At 36.4% G+C, this 24,068-nt stretch overlaps 2 protein-coding genes and 1 pseudogene across 2 annotated transcripts; all 3 read left to right on the top strand.

Moving 5' to 3' along the window:
- The first annotated feature begins 72 nt into the window (after positions 1-72).
- On the top strand, positions 73-23,849 carry LOC131315696 (general transcription and DNA repair factor IIH subunit TFB2-like; annotated as a pseudogene).
- On the top strand, positions 9,850-13,419 carry LOC131315694 (uncharacterized). The gene is made up of 4 exons (XM_058344888.1): positions 9,850-9,923; positions 10,770-11,803; positions 12,097-12,234; positions 12,364-13,419. Exons 1-4 carry the CDS (start codon positions 9,908-9,910, stop codon positions 12,667-12,669), a joined length of 1,494 nt encoding a protein of 497 aa, XP_058200871.1. The 5' UTR covers positions 9,850-9,907; the 3' UTR covers positions 12,670-13,419.
- LOC131315695 (uncharacterized) lies at positions 12,805-16,711 on the top strand. The gene is made up of 5 exons (XM_058344889.1): positions 12,805-13,667; positions 15,434-15,524; positions 15,681-15,791; positions 15,891-16,106; positions 16,196-16,711. Exons 1-5 carry the CDS (start codon positions 12,805-12,807, stop codon positions 16,379-16,381), a joined length of 1,467 nt encoding a protein of 488 aa, XP_058200872.1. The 3' UTR covers positions 16,382-16,711.
- Positions 23,850-24,068: the final 219 nt, after the last annotated feature.

Here is a 24,068-nt window from a genome sequence, read left to right as displayed (position 1 = left end):
TCGGTTTAGATTGATTTGGACTGACTTCGCGGTTTGACGGATTTTTTCTCACCCCTAGTCTATATACACTGTAGGAAAGTAGTCATCTTTGTCGTCAATGAATCTATCAAACCCTCAGGGCCTCACCCCAACAATTCACCCAAAAACTGGAAAATCATTATCTATACATGTATGTATATACAGTTCTGTTCTACTAGTATTGTTGTACATACATATGAACGACTATAGGGTTTGATGCCCTTCTGTTCTCGTCTCTCTCTCATCTACTGGGCTTCCTCAGGTCATCAAGAAAATGCCGCAAGTGAAGATCATAGCCAAGAACTTCATGGACATGGTGGCCTCCTTGCCTGCCATGAAGCTCGACAAGCTTTACGACAATGCTTTCATTTGCGAAGCCATTCTCAGGTCTCTCTCTCTCTCTCTCTCTCTCTCTCTCTCTCTCTCTCTCTCTCTCTCTCTCTCTCTCTCTCTCTCTATATATATATATATATATATATATATATATATATAAATGTTTTGAATTCGAAGGGTACGTAGATTCTTTCATATGGATGTGTAATTACTAATTAGATCACTTCTAAGGTCCTAATTGATACTTCATCTTGGGGCTTCTGTGCGTAGATCTTTGCCACCGTTGGCCAAGAAGTACGTCTTGCAGATGCTGTACATTGATGAACCAGTATTAGCAAATTCGATAAAAGAGTGGGTGCTTGCAGATGGAGAATCTAAACATACTGTTGCTGTTGATAGATTGGTCCAGTTGAGAGTATTTATTGAAACTGTTGACAGGTATACAGTGATCTGTCTCTTTCGTCGGTAGTGTTAAATTTCGATAGCTGGTTTGTGTAATCTTTGGTTATCATATTACATGTGTTGTTTGAAGAAGTCAAAAGTGAATTTGTTTTACATCCTCAGGTGGTATGTCTGTATTACTGTATATTCTTATGTAAGGTACGAACGGGGTATTACAAGAAATGTCACTTTTCTTAATATGCAGTTAATCGCTCTGCTCCTTTCAATCAATGTTTTTGAGTAAATTCATGATTGGAAAAATGGGTGGGAATATATTTTTGCTATATGAAAACAAGTATTAGTCATTTGTATGTGGGAACGGATTGTAAAGCGTTGGTATCAAAGCTCATCCCACTGTAATTTACATAATCTAAAATGACACAAACCAATATGATATCAAGACTCTGTCATCAGTTTTTATCGATTCTTTGAGAGTTCCCTATGTATGGATGGTTGAAATGTGCAAACTTTAATAACAGTGTTATAAGTATTTTGTGTATGTTCACCTTTTTTAAGACATAAGTATTATGTTCACCTTGCAAGTACGCTGTGTCCACCTTAAAGGAATTTCCTTTCAATTCTAACAAATACTGTTTGCCCATACTCTGTATTTATTTGTGGTGTTTCCGCAGGAAAAAGGGGACCACTTATAGATTAAACACCAAGTTTCAGATTAACCTTCAGAAGCATATAGTACATGGGTAAGCTTTCTTCATTTTTATATTTCACATTAGTATATTTGTTACTCATGCCTGACGTGCATATTTCTTTGTTTGGTTGGGAAGTGGGGAGAGGTGTTTGTTATGATTTCCTCACTAAAGGATTAGTCATTGTTACCATAGGGGGTTGGACACCAGCTGCTCAATTCTGGTCTCTTAAAGTTGTGCCTGGCTAAAATTATCTGGATTTAAAGTTTCCATCTTTTACTCTTGAAGTTTCCCTTTTTCTTCTAGAAAAGTCTTACTTCCTTGATTCCATCATCAACATATAGCACGTCCACTAGATGTGGTTTTTCAGTATAGGGGTGACCTAAATTTCGGATTGATTGTTTAACTGTATTTGCTGCTTGCATATCTGGAGTATGTAACAAAATTACTCACCAAGTCATGTTTTGCATGGCTAACCTTGTGCCTGTGTTGTCTAATCTAAATGTCATTTACCACATGAATAAACATAAAACCATTTTCCAGTCCTAGTAATCTGTCTAGTCACTTTGCTCAGGATGTGCTTATCCTAGAAGTATTGTTTTACTCGGATACCAATGGATTACCTTTAAACTCGATACGCAGTGGAGTTTTACCAAGGGAACCAATGCCTTCTACTATCACAGTGAGGCTTCCAAGCTTAGAGGATCTAGAAGCCTATGCTGCTGAACAAAGGGAGGTATGAACTTCATCTTTGTGTTTTTCTGTCTCATTTGCGCTTGTGTATTGCTTAGGGTAGTAAGTTCCTAGTTACCATGCATCTCTGTCATGAGTTGAGTTACTTGGTTTTTGTAATTGTTCAGTGTGCAGTTTTGTTGATAGTTTAGTCTCTGACTCACTCTTAAGTCTTATCATGACTTCAAACTTTGGTACATTAGTGTTTCTTGCTGCACCTTATCAGCTCCGGCCAAGCTGAAAGGACAACAAACTTCAGCTCTTCAATGATGAAAATATTCCAACGAGGCCTTCTGAGTCAGAGGTTATTTTGTCTCCCAAATATGTTTCAATTTTCACCTTTTGATGTTCTAAGTGGAGAATAAGGATACAGTACCTTATAGATATGTGTTTTTATGTCCCACAGAGACAAAGAAGCTCCGAAGCTAACTGAAAGTGGTTTCCAATTTTTGGTATGCATTATATTTGTCATTTGCTGGCTGTAGTCTTCATGATGTTTTATATGCGCAAGTATTGATTTCTATAAATTACACCTGATGGATACAAATGCACAACTCTGGTACATCATCAGGGAATATATCACAAATTCTGAGGTATCTGACAACTTTGTTGTGTTTTGGAAAATTTGATTTTGGTTTATCTAGAATGTTGAAATGAGGTCGGATTCCTTTTCCTGGATATCCAAGTAATTGCCATATTAAGGTTCACTTTGTGCATGTTGCCCAGAAAAAGAAATAACAATGGGAGTTAGTTAGACATTTTCAATTTTAACTGGTATATGCATAGTTATCGAAATCGTACGATTCCCGATTCGAATCGTACGATTCGGTTCGATTCAGGTATGAAACGATTCGGATCGATTATATGAATCGTGAATAGGTAAGAATCGAAGTGAGAATCGCAGAATCGTGCTTTGAATCGGTGAATCGTGAGGTGAATCATGAGAATCGTACGATTCAGTTTATTTTCGAATGAGTGAGTTTTCTGGCAGATTCGGTCAAATTTCTGGGCATAAATCGGAAAATACATTACCTTTATGGGAGGCGAGGGGTCGGGATATGTTTTCTAACCTGTAGAGAATCCGAACGATCCACGAAAACACAGACCCAAGCCCTCGTGATGAAGCTTCGAGCTCCATCGAAACCTTCGACGTCGACGCCTGAACTGCATCTCGTTGTTGTCGCCTGTCGGTGAGTTTACTGAGTTTTTTCTTTGTCTTTTATACATTCACTAGTTAATGGGTGTATATTATATATATATTCCTAGTTAGTGGGGTGTATTTATTATAGTATATTCTAGTTAGTGGGTGTATATAATATAGTATATATATTTTAGTAGTGGGGTGTTTATATATATATTAGTCAGTGGGAGATGTGTTCCATGGAGTGTCCAAACATCAGAGTATATAAAGTCCTTTATCAAAAAATAAAAAAAGCAAAACATAGTCTAATAAACTTCTTTTTAACTAGTGTATTGCATATTTAGATCACAAGATCATTATTCAAACTTCAAATCTATATTTTTTATGCATTTTTAAGAATTTGACTGAATCGGAACGATTCACGATTCGATACGATTCACGATTCGCAAATGGGCCTTTTCGATTCTCGATTCGATTCTCGATTTGACAACTATGGGTATATGGCTTTGGAAACTGAAAAGTGATCTTATTGGAATACTAGGCGCATGCCCTTCATCCCTATTTTCCTTTGATACATTAGGTTGTAATTTGATGCCTGATATTAACCAGCAATTATGACTTTGTCATTGCGGTGAAGGAGCGAGGTGTGGATACAGCAGATTTGATTTCATTTCTGCTGGAGCTTAGTTTTCACGTCACGGGTGAGGTAATGCATTTCACTTAGATTCTTAAATTCTGTGACACTTGTTGACTTGCAATCCTTCCCTTACTGAAACTTGATCTATTTGATGGATATCCTTCGGCAACAGATTTCCTACTCTTCTTTCCAGAATGTAAACATAATTCTGCAATGCAAGTTGTGTGATGAATCGATATTTAACGAGTTTCATCTGCACCCTTCTTGCTTAGGCATATAATATGAACACATTGACTGATATTCAGAGAAATGTGATAAAAGACCTTGCCGACCTGGGATTGATCAAGCTTCAGCAGGTCAATCGCTTCTTCTAATTATGTGTGTTTTCAGACTTTTGTACAATACCAAGACCTTACTATTCCATGAACTTTTGGATTTGTGCAGGGTAGGAAAGAGAGTTGGTTTATTCCTACTAAGTTAGCTACCAATCTGTCAATTAGCTTATCAGATTTATCATAACGGAAGCAGGTATTTCCCTTGTGATTCAACTAGTATTGAAATTTAACAATGCATGACTTGAACTTCCGTGTCATATTTACAATTTTTTTTACTTGTGAGGGAATGAGAGACTGGCATCGTTGTGTTTGTCATTTAGTTTTTTCCAAGCGCTTTAATTGGTCTGACAATATGCTAAGGTGAATCAAGTTGAGTGCAAAATATGGTCTAGGACCTCTCACCTGGGCCTTAAGTAGAAAACCATATTTTATTTCGTACTGCTGAGGCTGTACACAAGAAGATTTCATCATGGCCTTTTGATACGTGGCAGAGTATGGGGCCTTTTTATGTTTTGGCCCTTTCTTTTGTATGATGGTGGCATTGCCTTAATGCCTCTTAGATATATTGTTCCACATCAAATTATAGAGTAGGTTTCACCGTTCCAGTTTATGGCAGGACCTTTTTTTTTCTTGCCAAGTTTACCTTACTTTGTCTTAAGAGCAATTAGTGTGCATGCAGGCCAATGTCATCGTTCCAGTTTCTGGTTGCTTCCTAAAGCTCGGAAAGGCAATAAGTGACTTGGTTAACTTGAGGAAGATAGCAGACGTAATACAACTTTTGGTCACTCACTTTTTCAAACCTCCATTGGCCATGAGCTCTTTGATTCCTAGCCTATTCAAGTAAAAAGAGGGGGTTGCCTAAAACGAAAATTAGCTGTGGAGACAGCATAATACATTATGGATTATGTAGTGCTGTGTGCATAGTGCGAATGGAGAGGGGAGTCGTAGATCTTTCTAGGGGAAAGGAAAGCTCTATTAGTAACTTGAAAGCAACGATGTTGGCATCCTTGCTTTTTATCAGTTGTGTGGATTTATAAGTGTTTTTTGGTTAGCTTTCTTGTATAAGCATAGGTACAAGGTCGAGGGGCCCTTATGGGCCATTTTCTACGATAATTTACTTTTGAAGAATCTTTTGGGGCTATGGTAAATTGTTGCATGGAAGATATTTTGGCAGATTACTCTGTTACATCACAATTTAAAACGTTGAAATGCCATGGATTGGCTGCATAATGTTTATGTCGGCTCCAATAGGTTCATTTGCTTGTATTGGTTGGAGTTATTTGTTCCTTTTAAGTGTCAAGATGAGATGTTAGTCCTTTGCTCTTTCTTCTGTTCAGCTTGTGAAGTGTGTTTGCTATGTGTCTTTTCGGTGGTTGTTGGGAAAATTTGGTAGAAAAGTTGTGGACTATAAAAGGTGAAATCTAACAAGTAATATTCTTTTTTATTTGTCCTTCTCCAGGGTTTTGTTGTTGTGGAAACTAACTTTAGGTTGTATGCATACTCTTCATCCAAATTACTTTGCGAGATCTTGCGGCTCTTCTCAAGGTATAATGGAAATGTCCTCCATAAGCAATTTGGAATGGGCTACATGAAAAGGAGGAGGAAAAAGCAAAAGGAAAAAAAAAAAATTTAGTAGAAAATGATTCTCCGTATGTTTAAGGAAAAAAGGATTCGATGATCTTTGTCAAAATCGGGTCCTTCCCTGTGAATTGTTGGCTAAAGGCGGGAGAATCTTTACAAACACTGGATAAAAAGTTCCTAGTTGGTGTCTCGCTCCAAAATGGGCGAAGTTTAAAATTTAAATCGAGTCTTTTATAATATTTCAACTTGACATACTTTTCTCCATACCTTTACTCTTCTACATCATTGGATACATAAAATTTCCTTACGATTTGTCATCTTGGCGTTGGGATGGAATGTTTATGGGTTATATTTGACTGAATGCTATTCTTGTGCATGTATTCATCACCAAAGACTAATTTTAGTGCTGAAATGGCAGGGTAGAATATCAACTTCCAAATCTTATTGTTGCTGCTATCACAAAAGAAAGCCTGTATAATGCTTTTGAAAATGGCATTATGGCAGAGCAGGCAAGTATTGATTCCTTGCTGTATGTAACTCATGTTGGTTTGCGATTTTCAAAATCAATTTTGTTAAAACTATTTTTGAAAACATGATTCTGATTGTGTTTAGATCTTAATGCATATTTAGCGGAAATGATTACGTATGGAAAAATCTTTCTGATGTATATTAAAAACTGGCTCTTTCCACAAAATAGCAGAATACAAGTTTTGAAAACTGTCAATCAACAAAGCTTGTATCTTTTGTGATCTCCGAAGTCCTTTCATCTTTCACCTGATAGAGCAGCTATGACTTCACTGTTATATTTAATGATATGATGAAGTTTGGTCTCTCTTCCATTTAAGAGACATCAATTGCCATTTATTTGTCATTAGGCACATCAGTTGCCCTCTTTGGATGGTTTGCCATCACAAGTTAGATTTCTCAAAATACCTGTGAGGCTGTGAGCTATAGATCATGCTTGTTAGTTCTTGTTTTATTTTTTTGTATCATGCTTATTATTAGTTTGAAATTGGACATATGTTGTTATTATCCCCACAACTATTTTTTATTTCAATGTTAACGATGAAGAATCATACTAATAGTTTGTTCAAAGTGTGATAAAACATTGGTCACTGCTGCTAATGAATACTTGGACATTATTTTAGCTTCTGCGTTCATAGGCAACAAGTATTTCAAGCACATGCTTTCAAATCCTTGTGCTATTATTTCTGTTGCCTTGTAAAACCCGTGATGATATTATTACCTACTAGGGTCTCGAGCCAAACCGATTCCAAAAATAAAAAGGGTCCTGTGTTGGTTGTTTCTTGTCTAGAATATAGTTGCTGTAGTGAATTTGTAGCTTTCAATTTTGCAGATAATTACTTTTCTTCAGCAGAATGCCCATCCTAGAGTTGCAGAGAGAATACCCTCGGTACCAGAAAATGTCACGGATCAGGTTGACATTGTTTTCAGTGTTCAGATGCATTTTGAAAGCCAAAAGTTCTTCTGCCCCTATTCAAATTAAAAACAATACTCAGTTATTTATTATCTGCTTGACTATGCTCTGAGATGCAAATTTTTGAACAGATTAGGTTGTGGGAATCAGATATGAACAGGGTTGAGATGACACCTGCCAGTCTTTTTGATGTGTTCCCCTCTCGGGTAAAATAATAAAAAAAAAAGCTCCTTTCCTTCACAGTTATGTTTCTTTATAGGGAGATTTAGTGGGTGGTCCAGTATAACAGTTTTCTAAACCTTCGGGTCCACAATGTAATTTTGTAATACATCCAGTCCCCACGCGAGTCGTAAAGACAAAAATACCCCCGTTTTTTTTTTTACAGCAATACACTCTGTAACTTTCTCAAAATCAATCGACCTACTGTTCATCTGTTCACATCGGAGAAGAAGCGAAGAGACGACTACTCACATCGGAGAAGCTCAACGGATAAGCTCAACGGAGAAACTCAACAGTTGGTTAATCTCTGCCTAGAACGCAAACGTCTGGCCATTCTCTCTCTATTGTTCCTCAGAAATCGAGTTTTTCAAAACCTAGAGACAAGACGTATCAGGTAACAGTTAGTTTTTGAAAATCGTGATCTTTCTCCGTGAACTCATCAGCAACTCCTACGATTTAGGTTTTTGAGTGCCTTTGTAGAGTTTAGGTTTTTAGGGTCACATTTTAAGGGTTTTTAGTGCCTTGTACGGTTTTGAGTCCCTTCCTTAGGGTTTTACTCAACAACTGCTATTGTCAACAATGTAGATTACCTTTTGGCGGATTTGAAGCTGAAAAATTCATCGTGACATCTCTGAATTTCACATTGTGCAAACTCTTGCAAGCCTTGCTGTACTGACAGTCACAATGAAGAAGAAAAGTATGCATAATAGTTTTAAATTCAGTTTTCATTCATCATTATGTACACTATGCATCAGCAAAGTTTGTGTGTAGATTGGAAAGTTTATGTGTAGACTGCAAATTTGTGTCTAGATTGCAAAGTTTGTGTGCAGAGTGCAAAGTTGATATCTAGACTGCAAAGTTTGTGTGGAGAGTGCAAATTTTGTGTCTAGAGTGCAAAGTTTGCGTGTAGAGTGCAGAGTTTGTGTCTAGACTGCAAATTCCATCAGCTGTCCCAAAAAAACTTTGTTTGTAGACTGCAAATTTTGGAATTTAAGTTTAGAATTTTACTGAAGTTTGTGGTGCTTTTTTATTCTTATGTTCTTCTTTGAGATACATAGTTTAATGTTTTTCATGAAGGGAGAACACACAAGGAAAACTCATATTCTGTCATTTAAAGCAGTTTCGTTGGAACGAACTTGTTGTGCCTTAAGGTGAATGAGAATGAAGGACTTTAACTTTGATTAGTCTTAGTATTGAGAGAAGAAGAGTTTAGATAAAAAGTGTAGATTTTGGCCCGATGAAGTATTATGATTTAGGGAGTTTAATGACTTTGAGGAGAAAGGAGAATGTTACAAGTTCTTGCCTACTAGGTGGTTAGTCTTACATTTCTACTTCCACAGGTTAAAAACCCATTTAGTCTAATTAGTCTCTCCCTGATTCAACACTTTGAACTTGGCTTGGAAAGTTTTCAACATTTGATGCCTGCCAACAACACAAAATATCAATATTGCATTTAACACTGCCAACAACATTTGATGCCTGCAAACAGCAAAGCCGGTCATTTAACACTGTTAATCAATATTGCATTTACAAAGATACAAAACTACAATTGCTGCACAAGTATTCTTTTCATCAATTGAAATTTTGAACTATGGACCAAGTTTTACACATCACAATTTCTGTCGTGTCCTCCATGTGTGCCTAGAGTGTTCCCAAATCCCAGTAAAACAAGTACAATTAGAAACTAGACACTTAATTTGGCGTGTTTGACGTGTGTCAAGAGAGTGTCGTGTCCATATCCGACGCGTGTTAATAATTGAACAAAATTGTAGAACGTCATTTCAATCCTCCTCCTCCTCTGTTGGTTAACAGTGTTAATTGAACAAAACCGTAGAACCGTAGAGAAAGTATTATTCCAAACGGTATTATGAAATTTCATTAACCAGTGTTAGAGAAAAGGGGCAAGAGTGCCAGGCAATTAACCCTGTTAATTAAAGGAGAAAGTTATATCATAATATTAATTAACAGTGTTAAATGACCAGCCTGAATTGATAGCCCTTTTTTTAAATGATTTGATCTTCTCTTTTGTAACCATTGGGATTGTATTGCTTGCAGTTTCTGTTTAATCTTAACATTTTTTCTTTCAAAACTCTTGATTAATTTTTGAAAACACTTTGCGATATGCAGTGCTGTAATATGGAGTTCTGAAGCTGACATGCTACACATTGAAGTTGAAGACATACAAAATCTGTTATTTGAAGATGCAACATCTAACCGGGTAAAAATATTAAGACGCTTTTCTTTTTGTGTGTAGACTGTTTGCCTAAACTTGCTCTCCAATACAAAGCTAGATGTAAAAATCTTGACGCGCTATTCTTTTTGTGTAGATGTAAACTGTTTGCCTGAACACAATCAAGGGAAGCCAGCTGGTGGATTGCAAGCACAATGACCCGGTTCAAAAGTACGTATTTCAAAACATATTATCTGTAATTTTACCAAGTTGCATAGTTCTTTGAGTGGTTGTCGTTCGCCAAAAGACTTCTGCAATGTCGTTAATTTTAGGGGGTTTGAATAAGACATGGCGAAGATCATAGGCTTGTGAGGGTTTGTAACAGTGTTAATTAAGTTTCATTCATAAAAATGAGTTATATGCTATTTTGTTGTTCTATTTTCTCTGAACTCCAAATTGAAAAAGATTTTCTCTCCTTCATTCTCATCTATAAGAATAGGGATTTGCCTATGATATCAGGTTCCTATCAAACTTAAGAAATTCCCATTCAGTCTGTAACTTGACCTAAGGACTCTTGTTATGATCTCGGGTTTTTGTGTAGTCGTGGCATTTTTTTTTTTTTACGTACTATCGTTCATCGCATGGATCCCATTGATGGGCTATCCACATTTTTTTTTTCATAATGTGGCCCTGTTAATTGAAGTGATGGGAGAGGTAAGATTGGAGATATTAAGCGTTGAGAAAGGTAAGCTTCTTTGTAAAGGCATACGACTAGTGATCAAACTTACTTAAAATTGAGAGGATTTGGAAGACATAGAAATGGCTGTGAAATGGTTATCAGTATCACAGGCTTGAATTTGATGTTTTAGTTTGGAATCTATCTCATATGTTGAGTTATAAATTTGCACCTTGTGTTATTTGTAGCACTGTCATGCACCCATACCTGAAATTCGACAGGGCATGGGATCAATTCATCGATTTTTTTAACTGAGTTATGTTATGTTTCACCACTGATTTGATTTTGTGCCTGTAGACTTTTTATTATGCTCTCACAACATCTCCTTTAAAACTATGCAGAGCGGGCAAGGAGAGATCTGCATTCAAACAGTAAAAAACCAGCAGAAGGATCAGATTCACAACAATATGACTCGAACTTAGATACACCCGGTGTGATCAAAACCCCAACAACACAAGCACATGTGTACCAGTTGAGGCAAAGAAGGGGTACGCAGCAAGGCACACCAGTTGTAACTCAAGCAAACCAGCCCAAGGTAGTTCCATCTGTTACCATCAAAATCCCAGAAAAGTCTAGAGCAAGAGGAGCAACACAAACTCAGTATGAACTTAGAGCAAGATCAGAAAAACAGTTAGGAACAAACATCGAAGAAGAAGGATTGATAAGCCGGTCACAACCGGTGAAAAAAAGGTCAAGAAATGTGGTTGAAAAAGAGAGCACACAACAACGAGTAAGCTTGAATAGGTCCAACTTGCAGGGTATGATTAGATTGATTGGAGATACTGAATTCAGTCCCAAACATATAGCTTGCTTCAAAAGAACACCTTTTTGGTTATTAATTGAAGCAATTGTGAGCAAGAAGTTGGTAAGTAATCATTGCAGAAAGTTTGATGAAGTTGTTGTGAAGGTTATAAAGTCCTATGATGAACGTACAAAGAGTTTTCGATTGGGTGACAAGAAAGTGAAGCTTAAGGATAATCATGTGAAGTTGATTTTGGGAATATGCTGTGGAAATGAAGAGATGGTAGAAACAAACATCAGCAAAGGAGACACTGCATTAGCTAAGAGGTTGTGCATCAAAGAACCAAGGTTAACAACTACAACAATGAAGGAAAAGATAAAAGAACTAAAGAGTAGCAACAAGCCAGAAGATATTGAAGACGTTGTCAGATTGTTCTGTCTTTTCCTTTGTTGCACATTGCTCTTTTCGACAAGTGGAACAACGGTGAATTGGTCGTTTGTTTATTACATGGAAGACCTAGCAAAGGTAAAACAATACAGTTGGGCTGGAGCTATTACGGATTATTTGATGAAGTCCATTCATAAAAATCATAAGGAGGTCAATGAATTGCATGGATGTTCTTTGCTTTTAATGGTATGTGCTGATCTTTACGATTTCATTATTATTATGGATGGTGCTATGTGATATCTGAACATGCATTATTAAATAATTTTCTATTTGTAAAGTGTATTAGAATATATCTGAACACGCATTACTCAATGAATTGCCTAATGTACTTTGATTATTGGAGCCCTTCTATTTGTAAAGTGTATTAGAATATATTTTTTAAGGTCATTTCTGTGATTCTGAATAATGCAGTTTTAAAATTTAGAACTTTCAGCTATTATGGAATTCTCAGTGCTAAACTATGGCATTTCTTTTTGCAGTTTTGGCTTTGTGAGCAGACTAAAGTTCTACAACAAATGAATGCAAATGCAGTTCCAAGATTACTTAAATGGAACATTTCAGAGCTTCGGGATGTACTTAGGGATTTTGATCAATTGAACCAACTTCCGGCTGATCAAGTAATACTTAGTTATTAATCATTATGTTATCACCATTAATTGTTAATTGTCAATATTAACTCCTTTTCTGTCTGAAAACACTTAAAATTCTCTTTGACACAAGTTAGAATGCCAAATTGTGTTTCACAGGTAAGTGATACCAAGTTACAAGAAACAGATAAAGAACAAAAGATCTTCAGCGATCTTGGAAGTGAACAAGAATGTGGAGAAATAGAACCTCTTGAACTGGAGGTTGAAAAAGTAAGAATGAGTGTTAATGGTGAATCTCCTCAACAAGCTAAAGGTTCTACAGAAGCAAGGGTTGAAAAAGGGGCAGATGAAGGAAATGGACAAGGGTTAGATGATTTTAACACTCCCTCCAACCCGTCATTGGAAGTTGATTCACCAAGGTACAAGTCCACTATGGTGCATGACAGCATTGGCCTTGAATCATGAAAAGAAGCAAGGGTTGAAAAAGGGGCAGCACAACTCAAACAAGATGTCACATCAGAAATTGGACAAGGGCTAGATGATTTTAACACTCCCTCCAACCCTTCATTGGAAGTTGATTCGCCAAGGTACAAGTCCACTATGGTGCATGACAGCATTGGCCTTGAATCACGAGAGGATCATTTGTCACGAACAGATTCTGGTTCAACATTAGTTCCAAATACCTATAATGAGATATCGTTGGATAATATTTGTGGAACAATATTGCACCAATCAAAAAAGGATGCAATTGCAGTTATTGATGAACTGAACAAAAGGATTGAAATCTTGGAGAAGGAAAAGAAGAGCATGGAGAATGAAATCTTGGAACTTCATGAAGAAAAGCAAAAAACTCTTCAACATCAAATGGAGGAAATTGAAATTCTGAAGCGGGAACTTGAAGAGAAGGATTTATACATCTCCAAATTATGCAAGAAAAATGAAGCCCTTGAAAAACTCTACAAGCAGTATGAGGAACAAGTTCAACATTATGAAACACATAAGTTAACACAAAGATATAATGTTGAAACGGAAAGACAAGTGCATCAAGTGACACAGAAGGCCACATTTGACACTATAAAGGAACTGCGGGAAGAGAGAGATCAGTTGGAGGGGGAATTGATAAACATTAAAGTTCATGAAGTGACACAACAAGTAAGGGCTGAAAAAGTGCTTCAAATTTCAAAGAAGAAAAGTCCACCGTCAAAGTTTAAGAGAGTGAAAGAAAGAGATGATAGGAAGACAAATTTCTGCGAGAACTATGTGTGTGGAAAGTTAAAGAGGAAAAGTCCGCAAGTAGAGTTTGTTGATGTAGACGACTTGCAAGAAACTTCTTTGGCAAATCAAGTGCGAAAGCCAAAAAAGAAACTGAAGGACTTGAAGAAGTGCAATACTGAGATGTCAAAACTCATTCGTGGAGAAACTTGGTTGGCAATTGAACAACTTTGGAAGACAGGAAATTCTAGGTAAATTTACCTTTAAAACTATTGCATGTTTTTAATTTGAAATGTTTATATTATGTTAATTGACAACATGACTAAGGCAAAGCTAAGTTGGTACCTTTTGTGTTCTATATCTATTGCTTGTGTCTTATGTGTCCTATGTCCTATTCTACCTTTTGATCGAGCTGCTCTCATAAAGTGTACACCAAATGACAAAGTTAGTGTGTCTTGTATGTGTCCTGTTTCTTGTCCTATTATTAACAGTGTTAATAATTGAACAAAATTGTTGAACCTCATTTCAATCCTCCTTCTTTGTTGGTTAACAGTGTTAATAATTGAACAAAACCATAGAATTCGTAGATAAAGTATTATTCATCTGTTAATGACTTTTGAAAACAGTTTTCCATGGAGTTTCAAACCTGATATGGAGTCAGTGAAACAGGGTCAGTGATCAGGGTAGTGAAGAATCTGATCACTACCCTTTGCTTTTGCTCTACTTGTTAGTGAAGCAGGGTCAGTGATCAGGGTAGTGAAGAATCTAAGAGTTTGTTGGGATTGCCATATGGCTATAAAGATGATTTCAGAATTGGAGGGGATAGAGATTATTATTAGGGACAATAACAGATTGCATAGTTTTAGCAAATGACAATGTTCTTGCAATGACTACTGGTGAGGTTAGTGGTGTTAGTTTTTGACCTTTCAAGTTCTGTTATATGGCTAAACTGTTGTATAGTGACACAATTCAAATATAAGAACTTACTTTCATTTGATGGGTGGATGGATCTGTTTAGATACAGTTGGCTTTTTCCTCTTCATTACAAATCAGAGATCAAGTTTGTCATAGCTAACTTCAAGGCTTTTTACATGTATCTAATGCCTTTTTACATGGAGTACTTGAGGAGGTAGTATACATGAAACAACCCCTTGGATACAACGATACAGAACATCCACAGTATGTCTGTAAGCTTAACAAGGCTTTGTATGGGCTGAGACAAGCACCAAGGGCCTGGTTCTCTATGTTCTCTTCATTTCTGGTACAGCAGGGGTTTTCCAATAGCAAATCTGACACCTCTCTGTTTATTCACAAGTCTGCAGCAGGGTTAACTTTGATTTTGGTGTATGTTGATGATATTCTGATTACTGGTAGTAATACTCTCTACATTGCTGAGCTTATCTCCACTCTTAGTGCACGGTTTGTAATGAAAGATTTGGGTGCACTCAGTTATTTTCTGGGTCTTGAGGTTTTGAAAAATGGTTCTTCTATCATTCTCTCTTAAACAAAGTATGCTACAGATCTTTTGATCAAATCAGGAATGCAAGATTGCAAACCTAGTTCTTCTCCATCTTCTGTAAAACCTACTATCTTGTCTCCTGATCCAGTCTTTGAGGATCAACATTGGTTCAGGACTATAGTTGGTTCCCTACAGTATCTCACTCTTACACGTCCTGAGATTTCTTTTGCGGTGAACTTGGCCTGTCAGCACATGCATAATCCTAAGCAGAGTCATTTCATTGCTGTAAAAAGAATCCTTAGATATCTCAAAGGATCACTCCATCACGGATTAGAGTTTGTTCCAGGGCCTTTGGTTCTTACAGCGTTCTCCGATTCTGACTGGGCAGGGGACCATCTAGATCGCCGTTCAACTACTGGTTTTTGTGTGTTTCTGGGGCATAACTTAGTCTCATGGAGTGCTAAAACTTACTTTCATGTTTCTGGACCATCTAGAACTTACTTTCATGTTTCTTTCAAAACTCTTGATTAACTTTTGAAAACATTTTGCGATATGCAGTGCTGTAATATGGAGTTCCGAAGCTGACATACTACACATTGAAGTTGAAGACATACAAAACCTGTTGTTTGAAGATGCAATATCTAACCGGGTAAAAATGTTAAGACACTCTTCTTTTTGTGTTTAGACTGTTTGCCTGAACTTGCTCTACTATACATTGCTATATGTAAAAATCTTGACATGCTATTCTTTTTGTGTAGATGTAAACTGTTTTAATCGTGTTTCACTGATAAAAAAATAAAAACAGTGTCTAGATGCATATGTAAATGAGCTCATGAAAAACCATTCTGACGTTGTGCCGAAGTTTGACTTGAATACTCCAATACCGAAATCATTCATCTTCAGCAGCTTCTTCCTGGTAACAAACTAAAAGTTTTTTTAAAGAATTATATTTTTCACATACACATTGAATACTCCATTACTGAAATCATTTGTTTTTGTTTTTGTGTGCAAATAGGACACGATCCGAAACAAAGAGCAAAACAAAGTGAAGGCAATGCTTGGAAAAGTAATGAGAAAATCTGTAGGGGCAAGATTTCTTATTTTTCCAATACTCATTCAATTCCATTGGACATTGCTTGTTCTTGATAAAGATGAAGGACGTTGGAAGTTCTACAACTCTCTTAAACGTAAAAGTGCAAAAGATGAACATTGTAGTGCAACAATACTCTTGGTAAGCAAAACTTGCTAATGAAATATCCTACTCTTAACTCTAAAAGCACTTCTTAAGAGCTGCACATTGTTTGTTTTCTTGTAAAATAGAGACAAGTTGTTGCGGCATATGTCAACATTGACCAAAGAGAACCCTGCAGAAGAAGTATTACTGATGAAGTGGAGATTCAGCAAAACTGCCCCCAACAACCAATGGGAAGGAAAGTATTGTTTATAGCTTTTTATCCAAAAAAACTCCAAATACTATTAATTCACAATGTTAGTTCCCTATCTTAATTAACTGAATTCTAAATTCTTGCAGTGTTGATTGTGCGATTGTCGTCTTTTCGATAATCAAGAAGTATCTATCAAATGAAGACCAAACAAGTAAAATAACAAAAGAAAAATGCAGGAAAATCAGAGCAGACTTGATACATTCATTCGTGCCCTGTTGAGTATTCTAATGGTGTATTAAGTCTCCCTTGCCCATTCCTTTTGACTTTTAATTTTTGGAACTTGCAACTGTTAGCAAGGTTAAAAAGGTTTAATTTCTTGAACTTTCAACTATTAGCATGTGTACTTCTGTTTCAATGCAACTTTACCAAGGCTTAGTAAGGTTTCAAGTTCTGCATATACCTTTTTGTCTCATGTATAAAATGTAATGTACTATGTTTGTGTCTGCTCCTTCCAATGTATGGCAAAGCTAAGTTGGTACATATTGTGTCCTCGTGTGTCCTGTGTCTTGTGTCTAATGCACAATTGATGTGTAAGCTTGAATTTGCTGCATTGCAAAGCTAAGTTGGTACATATTTGCGATACATACCTACATATTGTATGGCAAAGCTAAGTTGGTACATATTGTATGGCAAAGCTAAGTTGGTACATACATATACCTACATATTGTATGGCAAAGCTAAGTTGGTACATATTGTATGGCAAAGCTAAGTTGGTACATACATACCTACAATGTATGGCAAAGCTAAGTTGGTACATATTTGCGATACATACCTACATATTGTGTCCTCGTGTGTCCTGTATCTTGTTTGGATTCACTAACAGTGTTAAATGACAGGCTTTCTTTTCGAAAGAATGGGTTAACACTGTTAAATGACCAGTGTTAAATGACCAACTTTCTTTTCGAAAGAAAGGGTTAGATTTAACACTGTTAATTAAAGGAGAAAATTATATCACAATATTGATTAACAGTGTTAAATGACCGGCTTTCTTTTCGAAAGAATGAGTTAACACTGTTAATCAAACAGAGAATGGTATATGACCATGTTGATTACCAGTGTTAAATGACCAACTTTCTTTTCGAAAGAAAAGGTTAGATTTAACACTGTTAATTAAAGGAGAAAGTTATATCACAATATTGATTAACAGTGTTACATGACCGGCTTTCTTTTCTAAAGAAAGCGTTAAAAAGCGTTTGGTGTGTAAGGAAGAATAAATTAAGAGTGCAATGCAACTAATATTGTTAATTGTTGGAGAAAGTTCTATCATAATATTGATTAACAGTGTTAAATGACCTGCTTTCTTTTTGAAAGAATGGGTTAACACTGTTAATTAAACAGAGAATGGTATATGAACATGTTGATTACCGGTGTTAAATGACCAGCTTTTTTTTCAAAAGAAAGGGTTAGATTTAACACTGTTAATTAAAGGAGAAAGTTATATCACAATATTAATTAACAGTGTTAAATGACCGGCAAATGACCAACTTTCTTTTCAAAAGAAAGGGTTACATTTAACACTGTTAATTAAAGGAGAAAGTTATATCACAATATTGATTAACAGTGTTAAATGACCGACTTTCTTTTTGAAAGAATGGGTTAACACTGTTAATCAAGCAGAGAATGGTATATGACCATGTTGATTACCAGTGTTAAATGACCAACTTTCTTTTCGAAAGAAAGGGTTAGATTTAACACTGTTAATTAAAGGAGAAAGTTATATCACAATATTGATTAACAGTGTTAAATGACTGGCTTTCTTTTCGAAAGAAAGGATTAAAAGTGTGCGGTGTTCGATTGGAGTTCCAATCATCGTCCTTTGCGCTTTGCAAGTAACAATCAATATTGATTAACAGTGTTAAATGACCGATTTTCTTTTTGAAAGAATGGGTTAACAGTGTTCATCAAACCAAGAATGGTATATGACCATGTTGATTACCAGTGTTAAATGACTAGCTTTCTTTCGAAAGAAAGAGTTAAAAGCGTGCGGTGTTCAATCGGAGATCCAATCATCATCTTCTGCGCTTTGCGAGTAACAATTAGGTGCTAGGGAAAAATAATAGCTATAGAAAACCTTAACAAAGAAAAGGTGTCATGACTGGTGTGTGAGGAAGAATAACTAAAGAGTGCAATGCAATTAACACTGTTAATTAAAGGAGAAAGTTATATCACAATATTGATTAACAGTGTTAAATGACCGGCTTTCTTTTTGAAAGAAAGCGTTAAAAAGAGTTTGGTGTGTAAGGAAGAATAACTGAAAAGTGCAATGCAATTAACACTGTTAATTAAAGGAGAAAGTTATATCACAATATTGATTAACAGTGTTAAATGACCGGCTTTCTTTTTGAAAGAATGGGTTAACACTGTTAATCAAACAAAGAATGGTATATGACCATGTTGATTACCAGCGTTAAATGACCAACTTTCTTTTCGAAAGAAAGGGTTAGATTTAACACAGTTAATTAAAGGAGAAAGTTATATCACAATATTGATTAACAGTGTTAAATGATCGGCTTTCTTTTTGAAAGAATGGGTTAACACTGTTAATCAAACAGAGAATGGTATATGACCATGTTGATTACCAGCGTTAAATGACCAACTTTCTTTTCGAAAGAAAGGGTTAGATTTAACACTGTTAATTAAAGGAGAAAGTTATATCACAATATTGATTAACAGTGTTAAATGACCGGTTTTCTTTTTGAAAGAATGGGTTAACACTGTTAATCAAACAGAGAATGGTATATGACCATGTTGATTACCAGTGTTAAATGACAAACTTCCTTTTCGAAAGAAAGGGTTAAAAGCGTGCGGTGTTTGACTGAGGTTTCAATTGTCGTCCTCTGTGCTTTTCGAACAATCAAAAGTTAGGGAAGAATAAATTAAGAGTGCAATGCAACTAACATTGTTCATTAATGGAGAAAGTTATATCATAATATTGATTAACAGTGTTAAATGACCGGTTTTCTTTTCGAAAGAATGGGTTAACATTGTTAATCAAACTGAGAATGGTATATGACCATGTTGATTACCAGTGTTAAATGACCAGCATTTTTTTTGAAAGAAAAAGTTAAAAGCGTGCGGTGTTCAATCACAGTTGCAATCATCGTCCTCTATGCTTTGCGAATAACAATCAGGTGCTAGGGAAAAATAATAGCTACAGAAAACCTTAACAAAGAAAAGGGGAATGACTGGTGTGTGAGGAAGAATACTGAAGAATGCAATGCAATTAACACTGTTAATTAAAGGAGAAAGTTATATCACAATATTGATTAACAGTGTTAAATGACCCAAAACGAATAATTGCACATCATTTGCACCAGAATAAATAATTGAAGTAACATCCACCATACCAATTTATACGAAGATAGCATAACCAAAATATACAGAGATGACCAACATAAAGTTTCATAAAACTGAAGACACTCATAAATTGCATAAAATTGAAGACACTCATAAACTGCATAGTACTAAAAATCTTCTCAACCAGTATCGCAATACTCGACTTATTGGAAACGCAATGTAAAACTAAACAAACTCCCAGTTTATAAACTTTTGTGAAGAAGAATGCAGAAAGACTTTAATATGTCATTCTAAGAATCAACTAAGAAGAGGTTCCTTGCAAGTCCTTTTGTTGTGCCTCGCAATGGTCCCGCACCTAAGAACAATTAAGTAGTCTCTTTACTTGAATGGATATGAATTCCAACAAAACAATGTACTATTGAAAATGTAAAGAATCAATCATCCGTAGCCCCTTTGCATGTCCTGCGGTTGTGGTGAGAAAGCTTATGGCACCTCGCACATTTCATTGGCCTAGCAGAGGATTGTTCTTCACCCCTAGAACGAATGCGCTTTACGCAAGGTCTTCCAGCTTGCCTCCTATTTTTTAGAGCTTTGATAACCCGAGTACTTCCTTGTGTGAAGTCAGGAATATCCATAGTTAGAATTGGATGGATATTATCTTGATATGTGAGCCGATATGCCTCAACATGATAAAACGGATCAATATAACCAGCCAAGGATCCCTCCGCTCCACAAGTCTTGACTAACACCGTTGCGGCATGAGCACATAAGAAACCATTGTATTGCCAGGCTCCACAAGAACATGTCCCTTCCTCAAGATTTAATAGAACAGCAGGTACAGATTTCACCTCATACAAGCCGGTTTTTGATTTATAAACCCTCCACGACCTCCCCTTGTCAATCCTCTTAGCTAACTTTGCATCCATGTCCGGACAAATCTGAGAAACTCAACGCGATGCTTCTTCTCTTCTACGCAACATTTGAATCATAATTTTGGACCTCAACTCTTCAACTAAATTCATTATCGGCATAAGCCGTGCATCAAGTATCCAGTTATTGAAGGACTCAATAGCACTAGAACTCATCTCTCCGTATCGATGTCCTTGAAAATAAGCATTAGTCCAATGTTGTTTTGGAACACTTGCAATAAACGTCTTGGCCTTATCTCCCCCATGCTCATAGAACTTAGCTTCACATATCATATAAGCTGATACCGATGGAGCATAAGCGATAGCATTAAACAATTTAACCAACCTATTTCGATAACCCTTTCGAAACCGTCCAGGGAAGTGATCCTTCAAATTGAATTGAAGATGATACAAACAGTAAGCATGATGACAATCAGGAAAAACAGTTGGTATGTTACTCACGAGACCATGGTTGCGATCACTAATGAAAGTAATAGGTCGTGTAGACAAGATAGTCTTTAAAATCCGAAGAAACCACAACCAATTACAATCATTTTCTGCATTCACAATAGCAAACGCCAGGGGAAATAAACCTGTAACACAAAAAAGAATCCCAAAACAAACAAAAATAAGATGGAACTCCACTTAGATGTAGTTCTAGTTAAAGAAACATTAATCTACTCAATAAAAATAAATACTGATACAAAATTTGACCAACCCCAAGATGTCACACAAAGTGCCTGTCTAGAGACAATGTGCTCACTTCTCAGGCCAACCATTACTAGAATAAAACAAAAACCGCGACCTTTTAAAACTATGGAAAGCTAACTGATATGTATGAAAACAAATACATATGGATATATATGGAAACCTAGGTTCTGTCTTATACCAATCATAGAACAAGCAGATAAATAGATATGAATATCTAAGGAATACATTCAAAATAAAAAATAACACAAAAAGTACCTTGATCTGCATCTTTTCCTGTGGCAGCAAGAAGACACCCCTTGAATCTGCCTTTGAGATGTGTCCCATCAAGGCAAAGGAATGGTCGACAATGATTAAACCCTGTGATACATGCATTGAACGACACAAAGAGCCTCGAGAATTCCTTGCTGACAGGATCAACTTCAAGCTTTAATAAGCTCCCTGGATTTGCAATTTTGGCAGCTTCAACGTACCACCTCAACTTATCAAATGAACTTTCATAGTCTCCAAATATTTCCCCCCTAGCCTTTTCCACTCCTAACTATGCATGGTGGTATGATAAATCCAAACCGTACTTGTCTAGAAACAAATCCAACAGATTCATAGGTGATGTGTTATTCTTTTTCTGAACCATACTAGTAACCTCACTAGCAACTAAACTAGATGTCACCCGTTTATGTTTATTCGTTCGATAGGTTGAACCACAACCATGCTCGTTTACCAGTTTCTTAATCCAAAACTCTCTGCTTGAGCGATCCAAAATGGCATGCACATACCATCCACAGCTAGAAATCGAACACTTTGCAGTCACACGATACTTGTCATTTTTAACAAGATCATACATAAAACCATTTTCAATAGCATATCGCTGCAAAGTTGCCCTAAACTCCTTCACACCACCAGTAAATACTTGCCCAACCTCATATATCAAGTTGGCCCAACCCGTTGTCAAGTACCTAGTTTCAGCATGGCGACAAAATTCCTCCAAAGGTTCTTCTCTTTCAACAACAGCGACAGCACCACTAGAACTACCAACTTCTACTCCACTACTAATACTTCCAAGTGTTCCTCCACTACTAATACTTCCAACCGTTTGTCCACTACAATATTTAATCACCTCAACCTTAGCATCTATTCTATCAGTAGTAGGATACAAATACAACATATTATCAAAAGATTCTTCATTGTCCAGCTCACAATCACTCCCATCCAACACATATGACAATGAGAAACTACCAATGCATAAGTTGTTCCATCTATCACAAATCTTTCTTAAAACATGCTCCAATCGAATGCCACCAGATATCCTCACAACAAGAACCTGCGATACATACCTACACAGCAATATTTTGGTTGTATCCATCGCACAAAAAAACACACCTACAATGATATTTGTTTGATATAATCAGTCGATTTGTAAACTATCTAATGCCTCAAAAACACTATTTATACTCATAATATTCAAACAGATTTCATAAACAGTCTGGTGTGTGTTTAATAATCATTTACAGTCTAAATGCAAAAAGTGACCATGTCCAAAATCCTTAAAGCTGCAGTGTGAATTCTCCAATTTGCAGTCTAATTTTTTTCAAAAGTGCGTAAGCCCTAGGTGCTTAAATTTGCAGTTTATATTCTCCTTGGTGTTTGTGATCATCTAATCTAAACTCTGTCAACATTGAAAGCACATACCGAACATTCAACTCAAAGGTACAATAAAACTTACATTATCATCAAAGGCATAAAACAAACGTTATCATCAAAGTCACAATTGAACATTTAATTACAATCAAAACATTTTCTGTAATCGATTAGAACAAATTAGAACAAAAAGAAATCATCAAAAAACGAATCTTTTCTCAGATCGATTCAGTTCGAGCTCGGATCAACGGAGAAAAGGATCCTGTGTCTTGATCTAGACTGCACGAAAGAGGTTGAACAAACTGGTGAGAAATCCTGATCAATCTACACTGCGCGAACTCTATCGCGATCTCTCTCTCTCTCTCTCTCTCTCTCTCTCTCTCTCTCTCTCTCTCTCTCTCTCTCTCTCTCTCTCTCGTAATCGTCGTTTATGAAGTTGGACCCGAGGAGTTTATTAAAGAAGGGACAATTTTGTCCCACTAAAAAATGAAGTTGGACCCGAGAACTTAAAAAAAAGGATGGGCTAGACTAGAAGTGTTGTGGAAAAATGAGATGGACTGGGCATGTTACAAATTGGTATAATGGGCCTTACAACAATTTTTTATTCTTTATATTACTTCAAACCTTTTACCATTTTATGGGTTTTGTTTCCTTAATCTGTAGGACGTTTTTGAGGCTGTTTGTGACTTTGCACGAGAATATGGAGGTGTATTGTGGGAGGACTCGAAGAAGATGCGCTTGGTGGTGAAGGCGGAAATACTTGGGCAAATACGAGAATTTTTGCGTCGCTAGAAGCAATAGATGTGTGGAATCTGCAGAAGGGGGAGTTGGATGCTTGACAAGGGCATTCCTTTTTCTTTTGGATGTAAATTTGCTAGAAATTAATGGAATCATGTGGAGAGGAAAAGAAAGTAGTAGAGATGTTAGTTAAACAAATTTACAGAACATGCACGATTGGTGATTGAACGGACTACTTCAGACCCAACAATCATGTAGTGCCACGTTGGAAAAGAAAGTAGTAGAGATGTAAGTTAAACAAATTTACAGAACATGCGCAATTGGTGATTGGACGGACTACTTCGCACCCAACAATCATGTAGTGCCACGTTCACATGTATAAATTTTTGTATGCATTGTTTTGTTAGGGGGTGTTTTTCGTGTTTGGCCTGAATGGAGTCAATTTCGTGTAAATGAAAT

This window comes from Rhododendron vialii, chromosome 2a, assembly GCF_030253575.1.
Source record: "Rhododendron vialii isolate Sample 1 chromosome 2a, ASM3025357v1".
Lineage (NCBI taxonomy): Eukaryota > Viridiplantae > Streptophyta > Magnoliopsida > Ericales > Ericaceae > Rhododendron > Rhododendron vialii.
This window is presented reverse-complemented; position numbering and strand designations above follow the sequence as displayed.